Source organism: Acinonyx jubatus, chromosome C1 (assembly GCF_027475565.1).
Source record: "Acinonyx jubatus isolate Ajub_Pintada_27869175 chromosome C1, VMU_Ajub_asm_v1.0, whole genome shotgun sequence".
Lineage (NCBI taxonomy): Eukaryota > Metazoa > Chordata > Mammalia > Carnivora > Felidae > Acinonyx > Acinonyx jubatus.
In genome coordinates this window covers 146,414,702-146,439,189 of record NC_069381.1, presented here as the reverse complement: position 1 = coordinate 146,439,189, position 24,488 = coordinate 146,414,702, and the positions used below count along the sequence as shown (strand labels likewise).

The following is a 24,488-nucleotide window of genomic DNA, read 5'->3' as shown; positions in this document are numbered from 1 at the left end:
CACGGTTCATGGGTTCGAGCCCTGCGTCAGGCTCTGCTGACAGCTCAGAGCCTGGAGCCTGCTTCGGATTCTGTGTCTCCCCCTCTCTCTCTGCCCCTCCCCCACTCCTGCGCGCGCGCGCTCTCTCTCTCTCTCTCTCTCTCTCTCAATAAATAAACATTTTTAAAAAATTAGATAGAGAAAACTTCACTGAGAAAATGACACTTAGTTTGAAATATGAGGGTAAAGTTACAACAGTATTCTACGCAGAGGAAATAGCAAGTGTAAAGGCCTCAAGAAAGGTCAGAACTTAGCATGTTTGAGAAGCAAAAAAAGGGAGAAAGGAAGAACAAGGACAATAGTGGTCAGAGGTTGTGGAGTTTTTCAGGAACTAGATCATACACTGTTGTAGGCCTTGTGTAGGAGTTTGGGTTTTATTCTAAGTTGCAGAAAAGTGAAGAGTAGTATCTCATTTATGTAATAGTGTAAAATGATGGTCACATGTATGCATGTAAGATCAGAAGGATCTACAGGCATAATTGGTTAACCATGGTTACCTATGAAGAGTAGAAATAGGGATTGAGGGAGTAGGACAGAAACGGTTTTACCTTATACCTCTCATTACTAAATATTTTACCTTGAGCACATATTACTTCTCAAATAAACTAGTATATTTATATTTTTAGTGTTTTTTTTAATTATTTTTGAGAGAGAGAGAGAGACACAGTGTGAGTGGGAGATGGTGACTGGGGAGAGGCAGAGAGAGAGGGAGACACAGTATCTGAAGCAGGCTCCAGGATCTGAGCTGTCAGCGCAGAGCCTAATGTGGGGCTCAAACTCATGAACTGCAAGATATGACCAGAGCCAAAGTCGGACACTTAACCAACTAAGCCACCCAGGTGCCCCTGTATTTATATTTTTAAAAGAGTGTTTATGAATTATTTTTTTAAAACATTGGTCAAACATATGAACCAGAAGTCCACAAAGGAGAAATACCAATAAACCTATGAAAAGATAATCTTATGTAGTGATCATTAAAAAAGTACAATTTGGACTTTTACCCCCCCAGATATTGGAAAAGACAAAAAATATGAATAGTATTCAGTTTATTTGAGGACTAAGGGAAATACATGCTTTTGTGTACTTCTGGTGTTAATGTGTATCAATTTAGACTTTCTAGAGGGGAGTAAGACAATTATACTTCAAAAATTCTGAAAAGTACCTATCTCAACATTCAGTAAGGTTTTTTCTAGAAATTTATGCTAAGGAAGTAAATCAGAAAAAAAAATTTTAAAGTACAATGATACAGATACTAGATCATTCACCATTTACAGCATTGTTTATAATAGAATAATTAGACCCTAATAATAGCTATCAGTAGAAGATTGATTATTTAAATTAATTGCATTCCATTGAAGATAGCCATTAAAATTTATGGTGCAGTTATATATTTATTGATATATCAGGATGTTTACGGAGTATTATTCAGTAAAACATGTAGGTTAGAATATTATAATAGGATTTCCTTTTTTTCTTTTCACTTTATAGGCTTAGGTGTATATGTGTTTGCATATAGAACTCCTAGAAGGATTTACAAAAAAATGTTAATAGTAATTTTTGTCATGTATTAGGGCTTTTAATATGTTAATATTTTAATTTTTTGTAATGATTAGTTACAAAATTACATTAATTTTCCAATGAGCAAACAAATCTAGCCTATAAAGAAAGGGGAAAAATGGAGAATATTAGTAATCTAGAAGTTTGTTTAGATATTTATGCATATAACTTGATAAATAGTAGTAAAATTCAATTAAAATACTGGTTTGATAGAATAACTGACCTTCATACTTTTCAATTTTATAGGACTAGAAGAAATTGCAAAAGAAAGAGAAAAACTAAAAAAGGTAGAAAGTATCCAGATCAAAGAAGAAATATTTGAGACTTCTGAAGATACTTTAAATTGCTCAAATCCAGATCTTTGTGAGCAAAAGGAAGATCCTAAAGAAAAAGATAACACAAACTTGTTTCTTCAGAAACCTGGCTCTTTTTCAAAGTTAAGCAAGCTTTTAGAAGTAGCTAAAATGTCTCCTGAGTCAGACATAATAACCCCCAAACCAAATAGCAGTGCAAACGGGTGTACATTGTCTTATCAAAACAGTGGAAAACATTCATTGGCCAGCATTCAATCAACAGCAACACAAAGCAACATGGAGAAGACAGACTCTAATAATCCATTCAGTCCTGGTTCAAGTGGTCCAGGGAAGTTCTACAGCCCTCTACCCAATGACCAGCTGTTAAAAACACTGACTGAAAAGAATAGACAGTGGTTCAGCCTTTTGCCAAGAACCCCTTGTGATGACAGTTCACTCACCCATACTGATGCATCAGCTGCTTCTGTGGTGACTCCTCAGTCTCAGCCACCATCCCAGTCCCCCTCCCCTGCTCCGGCTCCCCTCTTGGGGTCATCTTCTGCTCAGAATCCTGTTGGCCTAAATCCATTTGCTGTATCACCTCTTCAGGTTTGTACTGGTCATTTTTATGTTGCTTTCTTTAATCTTTGACCCCATGAAGATGGGGAATCCATTGAATATTTGTATGATCACTGCCACCGTTTGAAAACTGGGAAAAGTCAGAATTGCTATTACCAAGCTTCATTACAAACCTTTGCACTTCTAGTCTAATGCAGAGGCGTATTTAATAACTTTGTTTTCAGAATTTAAAAAATAATTTAAGATGCTAAACATTTTTCCTAACTTTTTAGATTATTCTACTTATGAAATGTTTTGTTTTTTTTGTAGATGAAAAGTGGAGTATCTATGATGGGACTCCAGTTTTGTGGATGGCCCACTGGGGTGCTTACCTCCAATATTCCATTTACGTCACCTTTACCTAGTCTGGGATCGGGATTAGGATTATCTGAAGGAAATGGTAATTCGTTCTTGACTCCCAATGTTGCTTCAAGTAAAAGTGAATCTCCAGTCCCACAGAATGAAAAAGTCTCTTCAACTCAACCTGCAGCTGTTGAAGTAGCAAAACCAGTAGATTTTCCTAGTCCAAAACCTATTCCAGAAGGTGGGTACATTGAGATGGTGTTTAGTCACTTACATTATTTCACTGTTAATAGAATCCTGTATTATAACTGAATCTTTGATGGTTATATATGTAGTTATAAATCTTTTGATTTGCATTGTGCCATTAATTTGTATTCAAGATATTTGTAAAAGTTCTACATATTCATCTTGACTTAGAAATGCAGTTTGGTTGGTGGAGAATTATTGACCCAGAGGACCTAAAAGCTTTGCTCAAAGTGCTGCATCTCAGAGGAATAAGAGAAAAGGCATTACAGAAACAAATTCAGAAACACTTGGATTATATTACCCAAGCTTGCATCAAGAATAAGGATGGTATGTATCTAAAAGAAATTTCTGCTCTTTTGCTTACTTATGAAGATTTTACTAATTCTTTTACCTTAGGATATATTTTAGTATGTCTTAATTTATTACTAAAAGGCATCTTTTTTTCCTGTTTTACTCAACAAACAGTAACTATTTACATTCCTTGAAGTGGTATTACTTACAATTTTTTACAACCTGCAGACATATTGTGTTGTTTCTTAAAAAAGAATATTCCTGCTTTTAAAAATAAGCTGCCTGCATATGCACAGGTGCATTTGTGTGTGTTTGATTACATGCATGAGTTCCCATGGAATTTTGTTTACTTTCCGAGAGAAATCACTGAGGAGTAAAGTAGATTTTAAAATTAATTTCTTTTCAAATGTAGTTGCTATTATTGAATTAAATGAAAATGAAGAAAACCAGGTAACTCGAGATATTGTGGAGAACTGGTCAGTAGAAGAACAAGCAATGGAAATGGATTTGAGTATTCTTCAACAGGTAGAAGATCTAGAAAGGAGAGTTGCATCAGCAAGTTTGCAAGTAAAGGTAAAATTGGCTTGGAATAAAATCTGTTTTTAGGATAATGGAAGGTAACTAACATTGATTGTATGCCTGATATATGCCAGTTCCTGTGTTGAATGTTTTCATTTTATCTCATTTAAGTCTCCATACAATCCTGAATTAATTTCTCCCATCGCACAGGTAAGAAAACAGGCTCAGAGTAAGTAACCTGCCAGTAGTCTTAGAGTAAGTGGCTACATGTGGGTTCAAACCAAGTCATTCTGTCAGTCTAACTCCAGATCATATGCCCTTTTTATTAAACCTCACTGCGTCCTTCATGACAATCAAAAATCTCATTTCTGGTATGCAGTTCTTTACTGCAAGCAGACTTTCACGGTTTTACCCGTGATAATATAATGCTCTATTAAACTCCTACTGTAGTGTTTCATATAGGACCAGGAAGAACCTCTATACAAGCCATGTTCTGTGTCAGACTTTCACTCTATATAATGTAAAATTGGAGAATGTAGCTATATCTGAATGTATTTTATATTATGGTACTCAGACACGTATAACCTACATATTATGTAAGCTTTTAATATATGTATTTATCTACTGGGCATTACTATGTCACAAACAACGATCAGAACTGGTTTCCAGTGGAAAGGCAAAAGAAAAGCTTTATCTCTGTGTAAGACTTTTTTGGTTTTGTAAAGAGTATAAAGGTCCTCTCAATTGATAATAAGGTGAGGTCTCTGAGGATATAAATGGATTGATGATGAATAAGTGTGAGACATACACCTGAAAAGGTTTGGAAAATGTAGTTTCCATGTAATTCGATTTGATATTTCATGTTTTATCCGGAATGAGAAGCTTATGCCATAATACTATCCAATCCGATAATTAAAATATTTCTTCAAAATTACTTTAATGCTGGCATTCAGAAACTTTCAGGGATCTCCAAAAAATACCATTTTCCAGAGCCAATAAAATATCCTTTTCTTGCCACAAACATAACTACCATAACTACTTTGGGAAGCAAAAATTTATCATTTACTGTAACCATTGTCCTAGCCAACTATATGAATCTTCTTCCTGGTACTGTAATACAATATAAAACTGACTCATTTATCTGGAATCTTCAACAAATGAACTCTTCTACACAAATTAACTTTCTGGAGAAATTATAATTATTCCTTTTAGTGGCATAATTTTTTAACATGTTTGTTAGGTCACTTACGTTATGCCTTACACTACCTTCTTAAATTGAGAGTAATGAGTTTGATTTAAATTATATTGGTGACATAGTATCTTCAGTATGAAGACCAATTATTAGATAATGATTCCCTCAGGAAATGTGAAGAGGTTTTACCCCTACATTAAATGATCCTAGTGTGCCTTGCTTTTTAAATGACAATATCTGCTTTCTATAGTCTGTTTTCTCTCATGGTCAGTTGTTACTACTTGCTGGTTTAAATTTGATTGGCTCTAAAATCACGAAAACAAAAACAAAATAAATAGATAAATTTGGTTCTAATAGCCCTATTTTCCTCCAACTTCCCTCCCTCTATCTAATTTGCCAGTTCTGATTGGCTATTGGTTGGAAAAGCATATCATCATGCTTTTCTAACTTATGTATAAAGTCAGAACATGGACCTGAAACATTTTCCTGGAGGCACACTCAGGTTTTAGTGCACTGACCCTTTCACATTATTGGCTGCTTAGATGTGTTTGGCTGTGTTTTCAGTAGCTAAGTGGAAATTTTTTCTTAAGTTTACTTATTTATTTGGAGAGAGAGCGGGAGAGCACGCGCAAGTGGGGGAGTGGTGGACAGAGAGAATCCCAAACAGACTCCCACTGCCAGCAGGAGCCCAAGGGCTGGAACTCCTCAATCGTGAGATCATGACCTGAGCCCAAGTCAGACACTTAACCGACTGAGCCACCCAGGCGCCCTGGAATTTTTTTTTTTTTAAGTGGGATATAGGGTTCCTTTCAAACTATAAGAATGAGGCCATTTGAGGAGCACCTGGGTGGCTCAGTCGGTTGAACGTCCGGCCTCGGCTCAGGTCATGATCTCGCAGTCTGTGAGTTTGAGGCCTGTGTCGGGCTCTGTGCTGACAGCTCAGAGCCTGGAGCCTGCTTTGGATTCTGTGTCCCCATCTCTCTCTGGTCTTCCCCCACCCTTGCTCTGTCTCTCTCTGTCTCAGAAATAAATAAACATTAAAAAAAATTAAAGAATGAGGACATTTGACACGAGTTGTACCTAGTGCACTTATGTGTACTATTCATAATTTCACCCTTTCTAAATATAAATGTCCTTTCTAAATATAATGAGGAAGGGGCGCCTGGGTGGCTCAGTTGGTTAAGCGTCCGACTTCAGCTCAGGTCACGATCTCGCGGTCCGTGAGTTCGAGCCCCACGTCGGGCTCTGGGCTGATGGCTCAGAGCCTGGAGCCTGCTTCTGATTCTGTGTCTCCCTCTCTCTCTGCCCCTCCCCTGTTCATGCTCTGTCTCTCTCTGTCTCAAAAATAAATAAAACGTTAAAAAAAATTTTAAATATAATGAGGAAGAATTCATCCCAATATATAAGACAAGGTAATTATCTCTAAAGAGATTTAATAAAAAGGATAGTGTTCATTTTGTTTTTTATTTACTATGTACCCATTCCACATTAGTCAGTGGACATCACAAAATGGGATAAAAGGTGGTTTCTGCCCTCAGAAAGCTTGTCATATAATAGGGAGACAAGAGATGTATACATCTCTGCAGAATCTAGTAACTGATTACAGGGAAGTATACAGTCATACATGAATTTAGTAAAAGAATATATGACTTCTGGTGGTGATATGGGAGCGATCAGGGAAGATTTCATGTAGAAGTTGAGTTGGAACTTGAGATGAGGAAGCTTTTGACAGTCCCGGAATAGGGAATGCCATACCAGGAAAAGTGAACAGCATGAATGGAGCACAAGGATCAGGAAGCTCAGAACATATTTGTGGAGTGACAGGTCATGGATTTTGACTGCAGTGGGGGATGCATAAATGGGAACATGAAAGAAAGGGTAGCTCGAGGTACTTGAATGTCGTGGTAAAAATTTGGGGAATAGTTAAATAGTAGGGAATCTTTGAAGGACTTAGAGCTAGAAGGTTGATACAAGCAAGCTGAATTGTAAGATCATTTATTCAATTGACATCTCTATATTAAGTGCCGTCTGTTTGCCTTCACTATGCTGGAGATAAAGTGACTAAAAGCAGACATGGCCCCTGCCCTCATAGTGTAAAATTGGGACTATCACAAGGCTATGGAGTATTTTGTGGTTCTGTGAGAGCCTGTAATGGGGAGACTTCACTTCCTAAAGGACATCAGGGAAGAATTCCCTGAGGAACTAAATTTTAACATGAGAGCTACAGGATGAGTAGAGTTAGGTAGGTAAAGAGAAGAGGGAGAAGCCATACAGACAAATGTAACAGCTTCGGCAAAGCTTGTGTGGCTGAAGCAAAAATGGTAAGTACAAGGATCTGTATGGAAGAGTGGTGGAAGGAATGAAAATGGAAAGAAAGAGCAAAGTTTAGAGACTACTGAGAGCTTTTCATTTAAGTGGTCCCACGAAATCAATAAGCATGTATTCTCAAGTCCTTTGGAATATTTGCTGATTTTCATTATACCTTTCATATCAAAAGTTACTAAATTTTCTTCTTCAATCCTTCCTTACACCTGATTCTTTTAATTTTCTGTTTTTGTCTCTACCTAGCATTAGGAAACACAAGGTAAAAATTTTCAGTAAAGATCCTTGAGATCAGCTGGTGTCTGCTGCTGTATTTTAAGTACAGGTAATTCACCCATCAGGCATTTTAAGAGGAAACCATAATAACATTATTCTCTTGATATATAGGGTTGGATGTGTCCAGAGCCTGCATCAGAAAGGGAGGACTTGGTATATTTTGAACATAAGTCATTTTCTAAGTTGTGCAAGGAGCATGATGGAGAATTTACTGGCGAAGAAGAAAGCAGTGCACATGCACTAGAACGGAAGAGTGACAACCCCCTAGATATAGCTGTAACCAGGCTGGCTGATTTGGAGCGGAACATTGAGAGAAGGTATCTGAAGAGCCCCTTAAGTACCACCATTCAGATCAAACTGGATAATGTGGGCACAGTTACTGTCCCTGCTCCTGCACCATCCATTAGTGGTGATGGTGACGGGTAGGTTATTGAGATTAACTTGAAAAATTATTGTGCTTCTTTGCTAATTGGAGCCTATTTTCTATTGCCTGTTATCTATGTATCTTCTTGTATGTCTGTGATCCATATGGATCATGCTATTTGCATGGTGCTTTGTAAAAACATTTTTTTTTGTTATGTGCGTTGATAATCCTGCAAAGTGATCTTACATTTACCTGGTTGTGACTAAGCTTTGAGGCACGTAGCCACAGTCTGTGCACTACATCAAATTTAGTTGCTTAAACCTTATTCTTATTGGCTGTTACATGTTTTTGTCATTGCTTGGCTTTCAGTGTGATGATTGTTTCACATTCAGTGACCATAAATATGGATATGACCTACTTAATTTTTCTATATTTCAATGCAGAATTGAAGAGGATATTGCTCCAGGGCTCAGGGTATGGAGAAGGGCATTGTCAGAAGCTCGCAGTGCTGCACAGGTAGCTCTGTGCATTCAGCAGTTACAGAAATCAATAGCATGGGAAAAATCAATTATGAAAGTTGTAAGTGTTTTCATTTAAGAAATACTATAACTAGTTTACTTTGTCCTGTTTTTCCCAACCTCTAAATCTTTCTTAACTGTACATTACTTATTGTCAAAATAATGTATGCTTTACTTGACACTTTGCTTAATTCTTAAATACTGTATTAGTGTGATAACTTTTTTCCTTCTTTTGAGCTCTCTGAAGGAACCTACCAAATGTGTTCTCTTATTTTTTTTAAATCTTGATTCGCATTCCATTGAATATCGTTTATAACTCTGACTGAAGTTGTTTTCTGTATTCTGTCAACATAATAGCTGTTAATCTAAATATTTTGAAGACCCTTTCACACGTGTGAACATTCCAGTTGCTAACATTATCTGCTACAGACATTCACGGCATTCTTTTTTTAATATTTTTTTAAAAAAATTTTAATGTTTGTTTTTGAGAGAGACAGACAAAGCATGAGTGGGGGAGGGGCAGAGAGAGAGGGAGACACAAAATGTGAAGCAGGCTCCAGGCTCTGAGCTGTCGGCACAAAGCCCAACGCAGAGCTCAAACTCACAAACCGTGAGATCATGACCTGAGCTAAAGTCGGACGCTTAACTAACTGAGCCACCCAGGCACAGCCATTCATTGCATTCTTAAAATGTCTTTATATTTCTATCAATTTTCTTTTTCTTCTTTTGTAATGCTGAGAAATGCTTAGATTAGTAAATACAGGATAAGCAAGAGCTCTTAGTTTGTGCACTTGATGTTGTATATTGGACATGGGATATAGCTGATGAGAAGAATAGATGTTTTATTTTTTCCACTCACAGTTAAAAACTAGTTTTTCACCTCTTTGTTCAAGCCCAAGTAGTTATTATCCTGTAGTGGCCTCTACTTTGTACCAGGCACCAAATACAGTATACTCAAAATGAAAGCTATATTCCATATATCTTCCAGGGAGGTACTTATTTTAAGTCATGTTCATGTCCCTCTTGTTTCTTATATATCGTATATAGAAATATTTATAATATGTGAAATTTTATGGCTTAATTTATCATTTGCTTTTGAATTACAGATTAGCTTTAAAATCCAAACATTTGAGATATGTTTTTATTAATGACTTCGAAAGAAAAGAAGTGATCCTGAAATAATTTAGCATTCCTGCCCTCATTTTCATCTCTAAGTTTAGACTACTTAATTCATTCCTACAAATAAATATGGTTTTTCTTTACTTCTGTGAAGAAAAAAATGTGTTTTTTTTCTTCTGTGGTTTTTCCCTTCTTCATAAAATATCCATGGAATAATGAATCTGCAGTTTTCACAATCTTCTCAAATTTAGGTCTTTTCCAATCCATATTATGATTTACCATAAATTTTAAGGCATTGTTTTGTTCATCTGGTAGCATTTTTACCAGGTAAAAAGAATTTTTCTTCTAGAATTTAATATTAAAACCAGTTTTAAAATCACCTTGGAGAAATCTATTCAGTGAAATCTAGGCTGTAATGATTAAAAACAATTGAATTCCTACATCAAACCATTATTTTTCTCACATGCACCATAATAGTCATTGCAGTGTGGTCAGTTTTGTTGTAATTTATATATAGAAACCCAGAGCTTGTTACCAAAATCTGCCTTTACATTAGTATACTTACTGCAATTAAAAGCTTTATGTCATTTTTAGCAAATTCGTAAACTGTTTTGCATGTTATTAATATACATTTATTATTTAATTTCGTGTTATAATCTTCATTTTTTAATATTTAATAATACATTATTTTCTATGAAACTATCTTTGAAAGAAGGCATAGTTTCATTCTCAAAGATTAATGAGCACTTTTTAACCGTTAACTAGTAATGTAATAGTGCCTATACTAATCCTCATAACAAGTCCTAACAAAATTAAAGTATTCAGTTACCCTTAGATATTCCTCATTTGTCAGAGATCAGGCTTACCAAGGAAAGAAGAAGCTATCATAATCTGCCTCTAGATAATTCTCTGTCCACAGTTTGCTTTGTATTGTTGGTAATGTTAAGCATACGCAATATCTACTGTTTATGCTCTACATTTGCTGTAGCATATTATGAGCCACTGCTGTGATTTTTCAAGTGTTATAAGCTTGATACCTGCCATCCATTCTTAATAAGTATCAGAAAAATAATTTTATTTTTCAATCATAAATGTGAGATGTAAGACGCACTTTATAGTATTTTTAGTTATCTGTTATAGAAACAGAATTTACTTAATGTTCGTGAATCTGACGTTTTAATTTTACTGTTATAGGGATTTAAATATAACCTTCCAAATGTTATTTCACAATGAATGTTTTTACAGTGGAAGTTTTAAAGCTGTAGTTTAAATTTGGAGAAATAATACCATGCTGAGGTATTTAGTGATACGGTGTTAGGAAAGGTCATAAAATAAATACTTACTGTTGGAATGTTAACCTCTGCTGTTTTTGCTCCTAGCACACATGCCAATTTTAGTGTTATGTATTTTACATATATTTGATAGATTTTTAAGCTGAATAGTGTGTATCTGCAATTTGATAAAATTTTTAAGCTATCATTATTGTACATATTGAGTTATATAACACTATTTTAGACTTTCCAGTTTAAGGTTTACTGTTATATTGAAAATTTTAAAAATAAGTTTGAGCAGTTAAGCTATTTTGTTTTTAAGAGTATAAATATATAACTTTAAATTGGTATGCTTTAAAGTTTAAATGTTTCCATTTTTTAAAATATTGATTACAAGACATTTACTACAAGACATTTACTACTGTGACTGAGAATATAAACTAAAGGTCAAAATACAGTTTATAAAGCCATCTTGAAAGTTTTTCTTATCTGACTTTGTTTCTTTCCCTTTGTGAAACTTGTTATACAGAATATGCATGCATGGGGGGGAAACTCTCCTTATATTTTTAAAGTTCTTAATGACATTAGAAACTTTTTCACAGAGAAGTAATTTTATTTTGTTCTACAAAATAAATCATAACTAATTAAATTATTTGATTTAATTTATTGTATCACTTTTCTCCTCTTTACATTTTGTGGGATCCATTTTCTGCACTTGTGACACATTTGTTTGATTTGGGTTGAATTCCAAAGTTTCCTGGTTTGGACACATTTTTTAATCAATCACAAAAAATAGATGGATAACTTAGTCAATATATAGGGTCATCTTTTTATTACCATATGTAATTTTGATACTAATACAAGTTTCCTAATTTTTATCTTAAAAATTACTCTAACTCTTACTTATTTCTTTCTCAGGATATCATGAGGATACTAAGATAAGCAAAAGATGAAATACATTAAAAATTAAAACACCATGTATTAAAGCTACTCATTGCTTTATGTGCTCTAATGTCATGTTAATTATTTCATATGTTAATGTGTACATGCTTCTGAAGTGTGTGCAGGCATTCAACCTCTAGCTTTGTTCTTTGCAGTGTACCCGAAATGTGCATTTACCCCAATTGAACTGCTCACCCGTCATGTGGTCCATATCTGTGTAATGAGAGATACATAGATGTGTATGGCTACTGTATATTTGTTAGCAAGCGGAATGTTTGTTACTAATATAAATTAGGAATTATGGTGTGTTTAATATCCCAATAACTCTTCTTCATAGCAGAGTTAATTTTAAATGATTTCTCATGTATTATAGTACTGCCAGATCTGTCGAAAGGGAGATAATGAAGAACTGCTCCTCCTTTGTGATGGTTGTGACAAAGGCTGTCACACATACTGCCATAGACCCAAGATTACAACCATACCAGATGGGGACTGGTTTTGTCCAGCTTGCATTGCTAAGGTAAGACTGATCTAACACTAAATTTTTTAATTGCCAAATCAAAATGCAGAGTCGTATGGAGATTTTTTAAAGATATAATTCATAAGTCATAAAAATCACCTTTTTAAAGTATACAATTTGGTGGTTTTTATAATATTCACAAAGTTGTACAACCATTGGCACTATTTAATTCCACAGCATTTTCACAACCCTAAAAAAAGTATATCTTTGTACCCATGAGCAGTCACTCCCCATTCCTCCTCTCCCCTTAGCCTTTGGCAACCACTAGTCTACTTTCTGTCTCCGTGGATTTACCTATTGTGGTCATTACAATATACTGCCTTTTGTGCCTGACTTCTTGCATTAGCACAATATTTTCGGGGTTCATTCATGTTCTAGCATGTATTAGTACTTCCTTTTTATAGTCAAATGATAATCCATTATATGGATATACCACGTTTTGTTTATCCATTCTTCAGTTAGTGAACATTTGGGTTGTTGCCATGGTTTGGCTACCATGAATAATGCTGCTGTGAAACATTCATACACAAGTTTTTGTATGAATAAATGTTTTCACTTGGGTATATATCTAAGGAGTTAAATTGCTAGGTCATGGTAACAAGCATATATATTTTAAGTCACTTTCTGGTCACATTTAAATTAGAAACCTGTGGACACTCATACCGATTGATTAAAGAGAAGCAACATGATAATAGAATTAGAAAGTAAGAAGTAAGAAGTATGAAAGGGTCAGTGTGTACTGAGGGCCAGAGTCTTTGTTAGGTGTTTCCTAACTCAGGCTCTCCCTTCCCATGTTTAATCTCTTGACCACTAGCTATCATTAATCATTACCAGTAACTGATGCCTCTCCATAAAGTAAATTCCAAACACGCATCTGTTCACCACCTCCTTTCTCTTCTGTCTACCCCCTTTCTCACTCTAACTCCAACAGTCCTTTGGCCTCCAGTCCGTTTATCTGAAGACCTTTTCACGGTTTATCTGAAGACCCTCTCCCCCTTCAGGTCCTTTCTTTTCTCCTAACCTAGCTTGTAATGTGTCAACATTGCATTATCATAATCACTGTATCCACCTTTATCCCCTTTGCCACTCTCTCACTTAGGAAAACCATGATTCTGGCTAATCCAACTTTGACTTCTCCAGCACCTATACTTTTATATCTGAATGTGGTTGGAATAAACACCCAGCCCTTTAAATTCAAGTCATTAAGAGGGCCTTTAATGGTGCCTGATGATTTACCTCCAGCTCTGTCTCCTCCATCTGTATTTTCAACTGATGACCTTACTTCCATTTCCCTGTGAAAATAGAAGCCGCCAGAAGAAAAGATCGTAAGAATTTGCCACTACATCCACCATCCTTCCTGTATGTGTGCTTACATACTCTCCCTTCTCTCCTGTTGCCATGAACTACTAGTGGCTCTAAGTTGGTTTGAGGAACCCATCCCCTCTCTCTTCCTCCTCCTCCTCCTTCTCCTCCTCCTCCTTCTTCTTCTTCTTCTTCTTCTTCTTCTTCTTCTTCTTCTTCTGAGAGTGAGAGAGAAAGATAATGTAAGCAGGGGAGGGGCAAAGAGAGGTAGAGGGAGAGAATCTGAAGCAGGCTCCATGCTCAGCTTTGAGCCAGTGTGGGGCTCAATCTCATGACCAACTGTGAGATCATGACCGGAGCCAAAATCAAAAGTTGGGTGCTCAACCAACTGAGCCACCCAAGGCACCCCCCCCCTCACTTTCTTAGGAGTATGACCAACAGTTCTCTCTTCTCCTGCACCATCATCAGTTTTTCTTTCTCCCCTGGGTTGTTCTCATCAGCCTACTAAAATTCCATCCAGCCTCCTTCCTTCCATCTTGAGAAAACTAAACAAAAACCCTCTTCTGGCCTTACTTCTTCCTTGTTCCACTGCCTCCATTTTTCCCCTTTTCTTTATAGAAGAACTTGCGGAAAGTTTTCTGTTCTGGTTCTCTCTGATTTTTCTCCTCCAAATCACTCTTGAACTTATTCCAGTAAGATTTGTACTTCCACAGCTTCTCCAGAAGTGCTCTTATTATGACCACAAATGACTTCCACATTGCTCAACTCAGTGATCAGTGCTTTGACCTCATCTAACCTATTAGTTACATTTAATAGAGTGGAGCACTTCCTCTCCTTAAAACCCCGTTTCCACTTGGCTTCTAAGATACCATACTTAACTGGTTGTCTACCTGCCTTTGCTCTTTTTCGGTCCCTTGGTGGTTTTTCTCACCTCCCTGATTTATAAACATTGGACCACATTCTTAGCTTCAGGGTTATCTGTAAAATGGGATAGTATCTAATTTATAGAGGTTTTTGAAGACCAAATATAGTCATGTGTATGAGAGTTTTTATGACTTTAAAGTTTGGTGACATATGTATATAATACTTTATTACGTTTTATTTGTATTATTTATATTTTATTTTTATTATATTTTACTTTTATAATATATAATATCTTTTATTATATGTTTATATTTTATAAAACAGCAGATGGTTCTGCCTGGCATTATATTCGCTAGTAATCACTTTTTAATTTTTCATTACTTGATTATTTTATCCTATCTAGTTAAGTGTAGTTCAATAATAATTTTCACTGGTTGTACATAAATTATGTTTTAGCTTCTTAACTGTCAACTTATAGAAATCTTCTTTAAAGCTTCACGAATTACTAACAAATTGGTGTGTTAATTCTTGTTAATCATCTGGTAGACTATAGGAGGTTTTATTTTCAGTAAATGTGCTTAAATTATATTACTCCATTCAAGCAGTGGTCTAAGAATCCTAAACCCTATGATCTAATCCAAGTGCTTTTATGTAATGCAGATTTCTAAGCCTCTGCTCTCTTTGTTTATTTAATGTAGTGAATTAGATGTTACATTTCTTATAGCAATAAAAATATTACACATTTGATTTTTATGTAAAAAGACTTTTTTAATGTTTATTTATTTTTGGGACAGAGAGGGGTACAGAGGATCTGAAGTGGGCTCCACGCTGACAGGAGAGAGCCCAATGAGGGGCTCAAGCTCACGAACCATGAAATCATGATCTGAGCCGAAGTCAGTTGCTTAACTGACTGAGCCATCCAGGCACCCCGTAAAAAGATTTTTAAAGTTAATGTTATTAATATACATTTATCATTATTTAATTAATTTAATTAATTAAAGATTATCTCTCTCCCTCTCCTCTGCTCACTCGCATGCTGTCTCTCTTTCTAAAATGAAAATGTAATATATAGATATATATGTGTGTGTGTGTATGTGTACACTGTAATGAGGCAAGCTGATAAACATTATTTATTAAAGAAATGTATAAACTTCATTGTCTTTTTGAAACATCACAAAAACCTTTTGATTCTGTGATTTAAGTTTCATGTTTTCCTACCGTAGTTATGAGTTTATTAGAAAAGTATCCCAAGTAATAATTTAGTTCACATAAAGAACTAGAAGTTTTGGCCCGTATTCATGAAATATTGTCCTTGTTAAGTGGCATAATTATTCAATCTAACTTAATTTAATCTTCATTAAATGGACTTTTTCATCATTATATTAAGCATCCTCTTTCTGTTTTCTTATGATTTAAGAGTGCTAGAAGCTCAGGCTATATGAAAACTCAGAATATCAGATATTAGTGAATAAAAATTAATAAACTAAATGGAAAGGAGACTTAGTAAAACATTTTAATTATTTTAGTGACAAGGGGGTAGTGATTCTTTGATATGATATGGGGAAGGTATCAGATTGATAGTTTGCTTTCTTATTTCAGGCAATTAAAATATCTCCTTAGCTATATTTCTAACTTCCTAATAGAGAACCAAATAATTTTAATTGCTTAAGAGCAATTATTTTAAAATGTTAATAGCAGAGTTCATGAAATTGTCAAAGAAATTAATATGAAATACTCCAAAGTAATGTTTTCAGCCAACTGTATTTCAAGAATAGAGCCAACTTTAGATTAAGGCTAGACCAAATATCTGACTCGCGGTCTAAGAATTTTTAACAAGTCTGGGTAGGAGAAAAAATCATTTTTAAAAAGAAGGTTAGCACTATTCTGGAAAACCAAAACAAAATCGTGCATTACCAGTGACTGCCTATCTCTCTCCTAGGATCCATTATATTTATTATAACATTTAACTGTCAAAATACAGACTTGTTTCCCTATTTCTAGATGAAGGACGGGGGCTCATTGTTACATCAATGTGCTCTCTACAGTTGTAGTTACATTGCAGAAGGCCACACTGAGATTTTTGTTCATGTAATTTTAGAGCTAGAATGACCTTACCAATTGTGTGGCTTACTTTTCTAGTTTTACAGATGACGAAATAGGGCCTCACAGACATTTTTGTGCAAATTCCATAGCTAGTCACTGACAGAGCTATAGCTAGAATTCGTAACCTTAAATTTCAAATGTGATCTCTTTTATACTATGTCTATTGTTTTCTGCAAAAACAGACATCTCTCTCTCTCTCTCTCTCTCCCTCTCATTTTTCACCATTGCTTTATTCACACCTGAGAACCACAATTTTATGGAGCTCTCTTTTCATAGCAAATGTTTTTTTTTCTTTATCTTAAAAAAACAGAGATATATCAATTTCCAGTAGATTTAATCGCATATAAAGGACTTTTCCTTTATTTGACACTTTCTGAGCTATTTTTCATGTTTTAGCCTAGCTTTTCAACTACCTCTTCAAGTATCTTATTAATAAGGTCTATATTTTTGTTCATTTTCACCTTTGTTCCTAACTGTGTTCTCAAAGATAGTCCTTTTGTACCTTTAAACTCGTTTGGTTAGTGACTACACTAAAGGAATACTGCTAAGTTCTTTAGTACCAAAGATAGATTACCATAAGATCAACATCTTCGAATTTTAAAAATTCTTAAGATAGATTTTTCATGCTTTATTAGATTTTAACCTTATGGGAAAACAAATTCATAAGTCTCTATTAAAAATAAAATTATCAGCCTTCTAGATCAGAGATAATATTCTTTTTGTCCTGTTAGACTTACATAATTTAAAAAAAATTTTTAATGTTTATTTATTTTTGAGAGAGAGAGGGAGAGAGAGCGTGAGAGGGGGAGAGGCAGAGAGAGAAGGAAGACACAAAATCAAAAGCAGGCTCCAGGCTCCACGCGGTCAGCACAGAGCCTGACACGGGGCCTGAACCCACAAACAGTGAGATCATGACCTGAGCCAAAGTCGGATGCTCAACCAATGGGGTCACCCAGGCGCCGCTAAAATAATAAAAGGTCTGTAGATGGTTATTTTCTTATTTATTTATTTTTTTTTAATTAAAGGCAAGTGGTCAAACTCTAAAAATCAAAAAACTTCATGTCAAAGGAAAAAAGACTAATGAGTCAAAGAAAGGCAAGAAAGGAACTTTAACAGGGGATACTGAAGATGAAGACTCTGCATCTACAAACAGTTCACTGAAAAGAGGAAACAAAGACCTGAAAAAAAGAAAAATAGAGGAAAACACTTCTATTAACTTGTCAAAACAGGAAAGTTCTACTTCTGTTAAGAAACCTAAAAGAGATGACTCCAAAGACCTCGCTCTTTGCAGGTATTAATTATTTCAGACACACGTACTCATTTTTTTTGTTTAGAAACTTTCTACTGTATTAAAGGTGACTTTTGGACAACTTTTGACAGATAGGAAAATGTAAAGTCTACAATATCAGTAAATGTATTTCATCTCTTTTAATAAATGAATTTGTGTTGTTTTTACTTGAAGGATTATAAAAGCTAAGTTTTTAATAAAAATAGATAATTCTAAAGCATAGATACTGACTTCAAACATTATTTTTTTTTTTAGTATGATCCTTACTGAAATGGAAACTCATGAGGATGCGTGGCCTTTTCTACTTCCTGTAAACTTGAAACTCGTTCCTGGTTATAAGAAAGTTATTAAGAAGCCTATGGATTTTTCCACAATTAGAGAGAAATTAAGTAGTGGGCAGTAAGTAAATCATTTCAATTCAATATTTATTGAATGCTTAATATGTGTTGGGTAGTCCTCTAGTGAGCCAAAGACACATTAAATAAAAGCCCTACCTTTGGAGGGGTGCATGTGTATATGTCTGTCTGTATGTGTGTTTGGTTAGACAAGTCAATTAAAATTTTTTGAACAATGGAAAAGCAGTGTGATAAAGCTGCTTTTGACATTGAAGGCCACCTGACCCAGCCTAAGAGGTAAAGAAAAGTAACAGGGAAGTCTCCCAAAGTAAGTAAATAACATAATCGAGAGCTTTTATCATACATCAGCGGAATATTGATAACATCTTGTGTGGATTTAATAAAAATTGACTGTAATATTTTTAGATTGTTACAATGTAGAGATAGAAGGTCATTGGAAATTTTAAATATTAAAAGTTTTCTTGTGAGGTCTTGGAGAATACTAAAAATTTACTTTTTAAAATGTGAAAGAAAACTACTATTTGCTCTTCTCTACCACATTCTCTTTGTGATCCTACCCAAAGAATAAAGTGACTTCCTGGCCACAGTTAATGATATTGGTTAGACTACCTCAAATTCCTACCAGCAAGTAGCAGCTGTTAGTGGAATTGAGTTGGTTCTGAACAGTGGCCCATTTTGCAGCCACAAAAATGAGGCTGTTCACTTCCCAAATAAGCCCGCACAAAAGCATCCCCCATGTAAGTGGCCAGGAGCTGGGAGCTTGTGTGTTCTCTTCTCCATTCTCCTCTGTTCCTCTTACTCCTTCGTACTGGTTTAGCTTAATCTACCCTGTGACCGTAATTTCAGGCAAGGTCACAAAAAATATGGAGAAAGAAGGAATTTTACATTGAAAGAATACCTGCAAGATAGATTTTAATCACATTATTATTGTTGGTGGTGGTGGTGTTGTTATCCTTACAATGCAGTATGTTGTTTAGTTCCTCCTAAATGTTCTTTTGGTGAAAATCACTGTGCTCCATAATTTACATTCAGTGTAGAAGAGTTAAGTAGAATTTAACTCCTAATAATCAGTGTCCTTCTCACATGTATGAAAGGATTTAAGAGACTGATCAAATGAGTAGCTTATTTCTTTGGAGACTGAAATGTCAGCCTTTCAAAAGATTATGTCTGTTTTGTTTTATTTTTTAAAAAATTATAGAAGGGATCTGCCCCAAATCAGAAAACATTTAAAATTATTAAAACTATCGGTTCTAATGTGAACCAAAAAGCAATGGCTGCTGTCTGGATATAAACTAGTTCTTTTGCTTTTTCTTTCAAAACATGAGATGTTTAGGTGGGCAGCATCATGGGCTCTATGGTCAACATGGCCACGACAAGACTTACACAGAAAGACTTGACATGTGTCTCCAATTCCTGGATGGAGGATCAACCTAAGCCTCCAGATCCCCAAAATAAACACCAAGGCAGAGCGTAGACATTACCAAACATTAGCACACCCTTTTGAGAATGAGGCCTGGTGAATGGAGGAAGTCACAGCAGAAGCAGGCAGAGAGAGGGAAACAGTTCTCTATAATCCTGTTCATGATGCCAGCTGTGTGGGAGGCAAAATTTAGTGGATTCAAACCCTTCTAAATCCAAGTTGTTTGATTAAACCCAAACTAATAAGTTGGAACCAAAACTCATAAACATTATTTCAAATGTTTAAACTAGAAATGTATAAAGTAGAGTGGAGGAAGTACCTACTTTAGTGACTCTTTCTGGGTTCCATGTGCTGCTCCATCCTTCTGTAAAGGAAGAGGGACAAGACATAAGAATAGTATTTGTTTCACCTGGATTCTAGTCTCCCCAGCAAAAATCATTAACCTTCTCTTACAGTAAGGAACAGTCTAAAGAGGTAAATATTTCTCAAAGTAACCTTAAAATATTTTATAAAAATTATTCCCACACATGTTGTATGATTCCGTTTATATTAAACTTCCAGAGTAGATAAATCCACAGAGAAAGACATATTAGTGGTTGCCAGAGACAAGATAGGGAGGGATGGGGATTAACTGCTTAATGGATACAGGGTTTCCTTTGGGGATAATGGCAGTGTTTTGGAACTAGATAGAATGGTAATAGTAAATGTCGTGAATGTACTAAATGCCACCTTAAAATGGGTAACTTTATTTTATGTGAATTTGCCTTCATTAAAAAATAATCCCCAGAAGAACAGGAAAATGGGTGAGGTGACATAAGGTCTGAATTAATTTGGTGAGCCCATTGCAGATAGAGAGAAGTTACTCCTTTTATTACGGCACATAGTAGAATGGAAGTGGGAAGGAGGGGAAGACTATACAAGACAGTCCATCAAAGAAATAATTCTACTTTCCCAGGTCTCAGAGCTTCAGTGTGTACTTCATGGGTATTTCTAATAGGTAAATTATTTTAGTATCAAGCTTACCGTAAGCTAGAATTAATTTAAATTTCCAGAAGCCGTCTTGTGAGCTGTATTGGTTTGGCTTCAGTTGGCTTGAAACAAACCACTCTTTTTTTTTTTTTTTTTTTTAACTAATGAGTTTAGGCAGATTCATTCACCTTTCTGTTCTTTTCTCCATGTTCTTACAGAGAAAGAGGATTGGACTTATTCTGCCAAAAAAGAACTTGAAGCCACAGTGCTTCTTATGGAAAGGCAGGGCCTCATAATGTTACCTCTGATGAAGGGATAACACATACTTTTTTTTTTCTGGGGGGGGCTTGTTTTGATTATCACACTCCAGTGCTTTAGCAAAAGAGCACATTTGAAGAGAAAAGAACAGAAATGGGAAATGGGCAGATTTAACACAGAGCAATATATCCTGAGATGTGTGTAAAGGCTACAGGGCAAGTATAACGTTTACAGTGCATAGGAAGTATTTACATTATTACGACTAAATATTTTTTTTATGTTTATTTATTTTTGAGAGAGAGAGGGACAGAGCGTGAGCAGGGGAGGAACAGAGAGAGAGGGAGACACAGAATCTGAAGCAGGCTCCAGGCTCGGAGCTGTCAGCACAGAGCCCCATGTGGGGCTCGAACTCACGAGCTGTGAGATCACGACCTGAACCAAAGTCAAATGCTTAACCAACTGAGCCACCCAGGTGCCCCACAACTAAATATTTTTGAATATGAATGATAGGGTACCACAGTTGGTCAGAGGAACTAATAAATCATTCAAGTGGGATGAGTCTTGGGACGGAGAACTGTGTACAGGTCAGACAGGAAATTGGATGTGGGAAAAATGCTAGTTAGTTGAAATATATCTTGATCTTCAGAGAAATGGTTTTTTTTCCATTTAATCTTTTTAAATCCTACATGGTTCAGAACACATGCAATTTTTTAAATGTTTATCTATAAGAAAGTATAATATGTTTTCTGTCAGTTTAAATGTAGTTATCCTAATCTTTTTTTCTTTCAGTTTTATTTTTCCTTTTACCTTTTATTACATCTTCATTTGTTGATAAAAGAAAGCCACCCTGTAAACACAATCTCTAAATCATGTGTTTTCTTTCAGATATCCAAACCTTGAAACCTTTGCTGTAGATGTCAGGCTTGTTTTTGACAACTGTGAAACATTTAATGAAGATGATTCTGATATAGGCAGAGCTGGCCACAGTATGAGGAAGTATTTTGAAAAAAAGTGGACAGATATTTTCAAAGTGAGCTGAAGTTATAATAACCTCTCTTTTTTTTTCCTTTTAAACAAGGACAAATGAGACCAGCAATGTGAACTGTATTTACATAAATGTGCAAGGCACATACATAATGACTTTTTTTTCCTTAAAATAAGCATCACAAAAAAACAAAAAAAAAAGTATCAGAAGAATGATACCATTTTTAAAGGCTTCACTCCTACAACAACCAAGGCCCTTGGTTATTGGTTTGTGTGATTTATCAGCTAACTTAGGTAGAACAGGGAAGCACACCCAAAGAATTTTCAAAGGAAAGGGTGTTATAGTGCAATAGCAATTAAAATATATCAAATCGCACTGAATATTCAACACCAGAGCTCTAATGTGGGAAATGGTTCTCCTTTCCCTCTCAATAAATATCTATTTTTCATTTTTTTACTTTGTAGTTTATTTTTTAGTGAATGTATTTAATTTTATGAATTATTTATGATTAAACCACATCCAGAATCTTCGTTTTCTGTGAAAAGGAAGAACTAGAAAATTGCTTTAAATCTTGAAAATACAACAAGGAATGTTTTAAAATATAAAACAAAGCCAAGTTAAACTGTTTACACTGATGTGCTATAAAGCACCAAAAATAAACTTTACTGTAGAGTTACAAGTACATTTATATATATATATATATAAATATATATATATATATGTTGCTGCATCACTTGTGTAGTTAAATTGTATTTCAAGACAGTGAAGAAAAATTGACATGTATATACTGTTCATTATTGTTTATATTAAGTCTTGTTTTAAATATGTATTATGTGTATATATTGTTTGGAGACATTATTGTTTATGCCTTAGAAGGATTGTAGCATTTTATTTTAGTCTGAAGGTAATTATAGCTATACAGCTTGTACAGTAATTATCCTCTACCAACACTGTGGCGTCTCCTTGATCTTGGTAGTGCCTGCCTTTGAAACAGGGTGTAGGGGATATTAGTTTTCCATTTTTCTATTTTGTTATATAATTTTAAGCCACCAGGGCCTAAATTAAAGTATAATCATTTGTATCCATGTGGAATAAAATTGTGACAATTTCCTACACACACAGTATTTTTTCATAGAAACATTTCCTTCCCATTTGCCTTGCCTCAGAAATAAATTTAAAAGACATTTGTAACCACTGTGTTTTATCTACTGTGTGTTGTGGTGGCCTGTTGGAGGCAAATAGATCAGAATTTTTTTTGTACCTATGTAAGAGTACTTGAAGTTTTATTTAAAATAAAATGTTGTGAAAAAGGTAGCATTCTTTTTTTTAGGAGTGTTATTTTTCACTACTATGTGTGGCACGGATACAATAAAAGACTTTTACAAACTAGTTTTTTAGTTTTTCTTAATGAGCCTGAAAATGTTCATTTAAATTTGATTTTTTCAAAACCATAAAGGAGGAACAACAGACTGTAGCTCAAAGGACAGTGGGCTGGATGGAGGAGGGTGGTTTTAAGTCAAATGTTGTGACTTTCATCTCTGAACAGCATTTTATTGTTTGTTTTTTTTCATATTTTCAATATGAAAATTTTAGAATACATTTTAAAAGTCTTGTTCTGAATGAGAAATGTCTCTACTGGTAGACATATAACCGAGTTGTCAATAAGCAAAGTTGATCCTATGAATTAGTCTAATAAGTCGTGAACTACCAATTCAAGCAAGCATTCTTGAAATATGATTTGATGCCTTGCTGGGCTCTGAGGAATCAGTGGTGAACGAGACAGGCACAGACCCATCGTGGAGCGTACAGCCTAGTGAAGATGTGGTCCTGAGACGATGTCCTTAGAGAATGGTTTTAATAGTGAAGGAAGAGTAGAAAAGTTTTGAAGAAAATATTACTAACTTTAAAATGCTTCGAAGCCACTGAGTATTTTCCAAAATTTCTAGATTGTTTGTGGAGACTTCTATGAAAATCAGCTGTTGTTATGTAAATATGTCAGTTTTTGTTAACCATATACTGCACTGATGCCTTAAGGGGCTGGTGCTTCATCAAAAAGACTATGTGAAGAAAAGAACAAGGTGGTGCTGTAAATAAAGTGTCTGGTTTCTGTGTTTATTGAACTGCCAGATGCTCCATGGGGAGTCTTCTTCATGGGGGTGTTGTGCCTTAGGGATGATACATGCTTACATTAATTTATATTAGATGGTATATAAGCAGCTTGATAATAATATGTCTGGTGTCTGAGGAGCTCATAAATGAGAAATAAAATACTTAAACACACAAAGTACAATTTTTCAAGAGTGATAATTTTCTTTTAAAAATAAATGTCCCTGAAAAAAAAAAAAGGAAATCTTGGTAAATACTGGCTCCTTTATTTATTTTTTTAATGTTTATTTACTTTTGAGAGAGAGAGAGAGAAAGAGAGAGAGAGAGAGAGTGTACCAGCAGGGGAGGGGCAGAGAGGAGACACAGCATCCAAAGCAGGATCCAAGCTCTGAACTGTCAGCACAGAGCCTGACATAGGGCTCAAACCTGCGACTGTGAGATCATAAC

At 35.1% G+C, this 24,488-nt stretch overlaps 1 protein-coding gene across 21 annotated transcripts in view; it reads left to right on the top strand.

Annotated features, from left to right (window-relative positions):
- Window positions 1-24,225, top strand: part of BAZ2B (bromodomain adjacent to zinc finger domain 2B) — a 317,724-nt gene extending 293,499 nt beyond the window's left edge. For 16 of the 21 annotated variants that reach the window (XM_027055668.2, XM_053215128.1, XM_053215127.1 and 13 more), the window contains 10 exons: window positions 1,843-2,498; window positions 2,778-3,051; window positions 3,228-3,383; window positions 3,760-3,920; window positions 7,768-8,078; window positions 8,464-8,599; window positions 12,244-12,390; window positions 17,685-17,950; window positions 18,203-18,346; window positions 21,836-24,225. In XM_027055668.2, coding sequence (XP_026911469.1) covers window positions 1,843-2,498; window positions 2,778-3,051; window positions 3,228-3,383; window positions 3,760-3,920; window positions 7,768-8,078; window positions 8,464-8,599; window positions 12,244-12,390; window positions 17,685-17,950; window positions 18,203-18,346; window positions 21,836-21,989 — 2,405 coding nt within the window. In that variant the 3' untranslated portion in view covers window positions 21,990-24,225. The remainder of the gene's footprint in view (window positions 1-1,842; window positions 2,499-2,777; window positions 3,052-3,227; window positions 3,384-3,759; window positions 3,921-7,767; window positions 8,079-8,463; window positions 8,600-12,243; window positions 12,391-17,684; window positions 17,951-18,202; window positions 18,347-21,835) is intronic. The other 5 variants (XM_053215140.1, XM_053215139.1, XM_053215133.1 and 2 more) reach the window with 1 other exon arrangement.
- The last annotated feature ends 263 nt before the right edge of the window (window positions 24,226-24,488 follow it).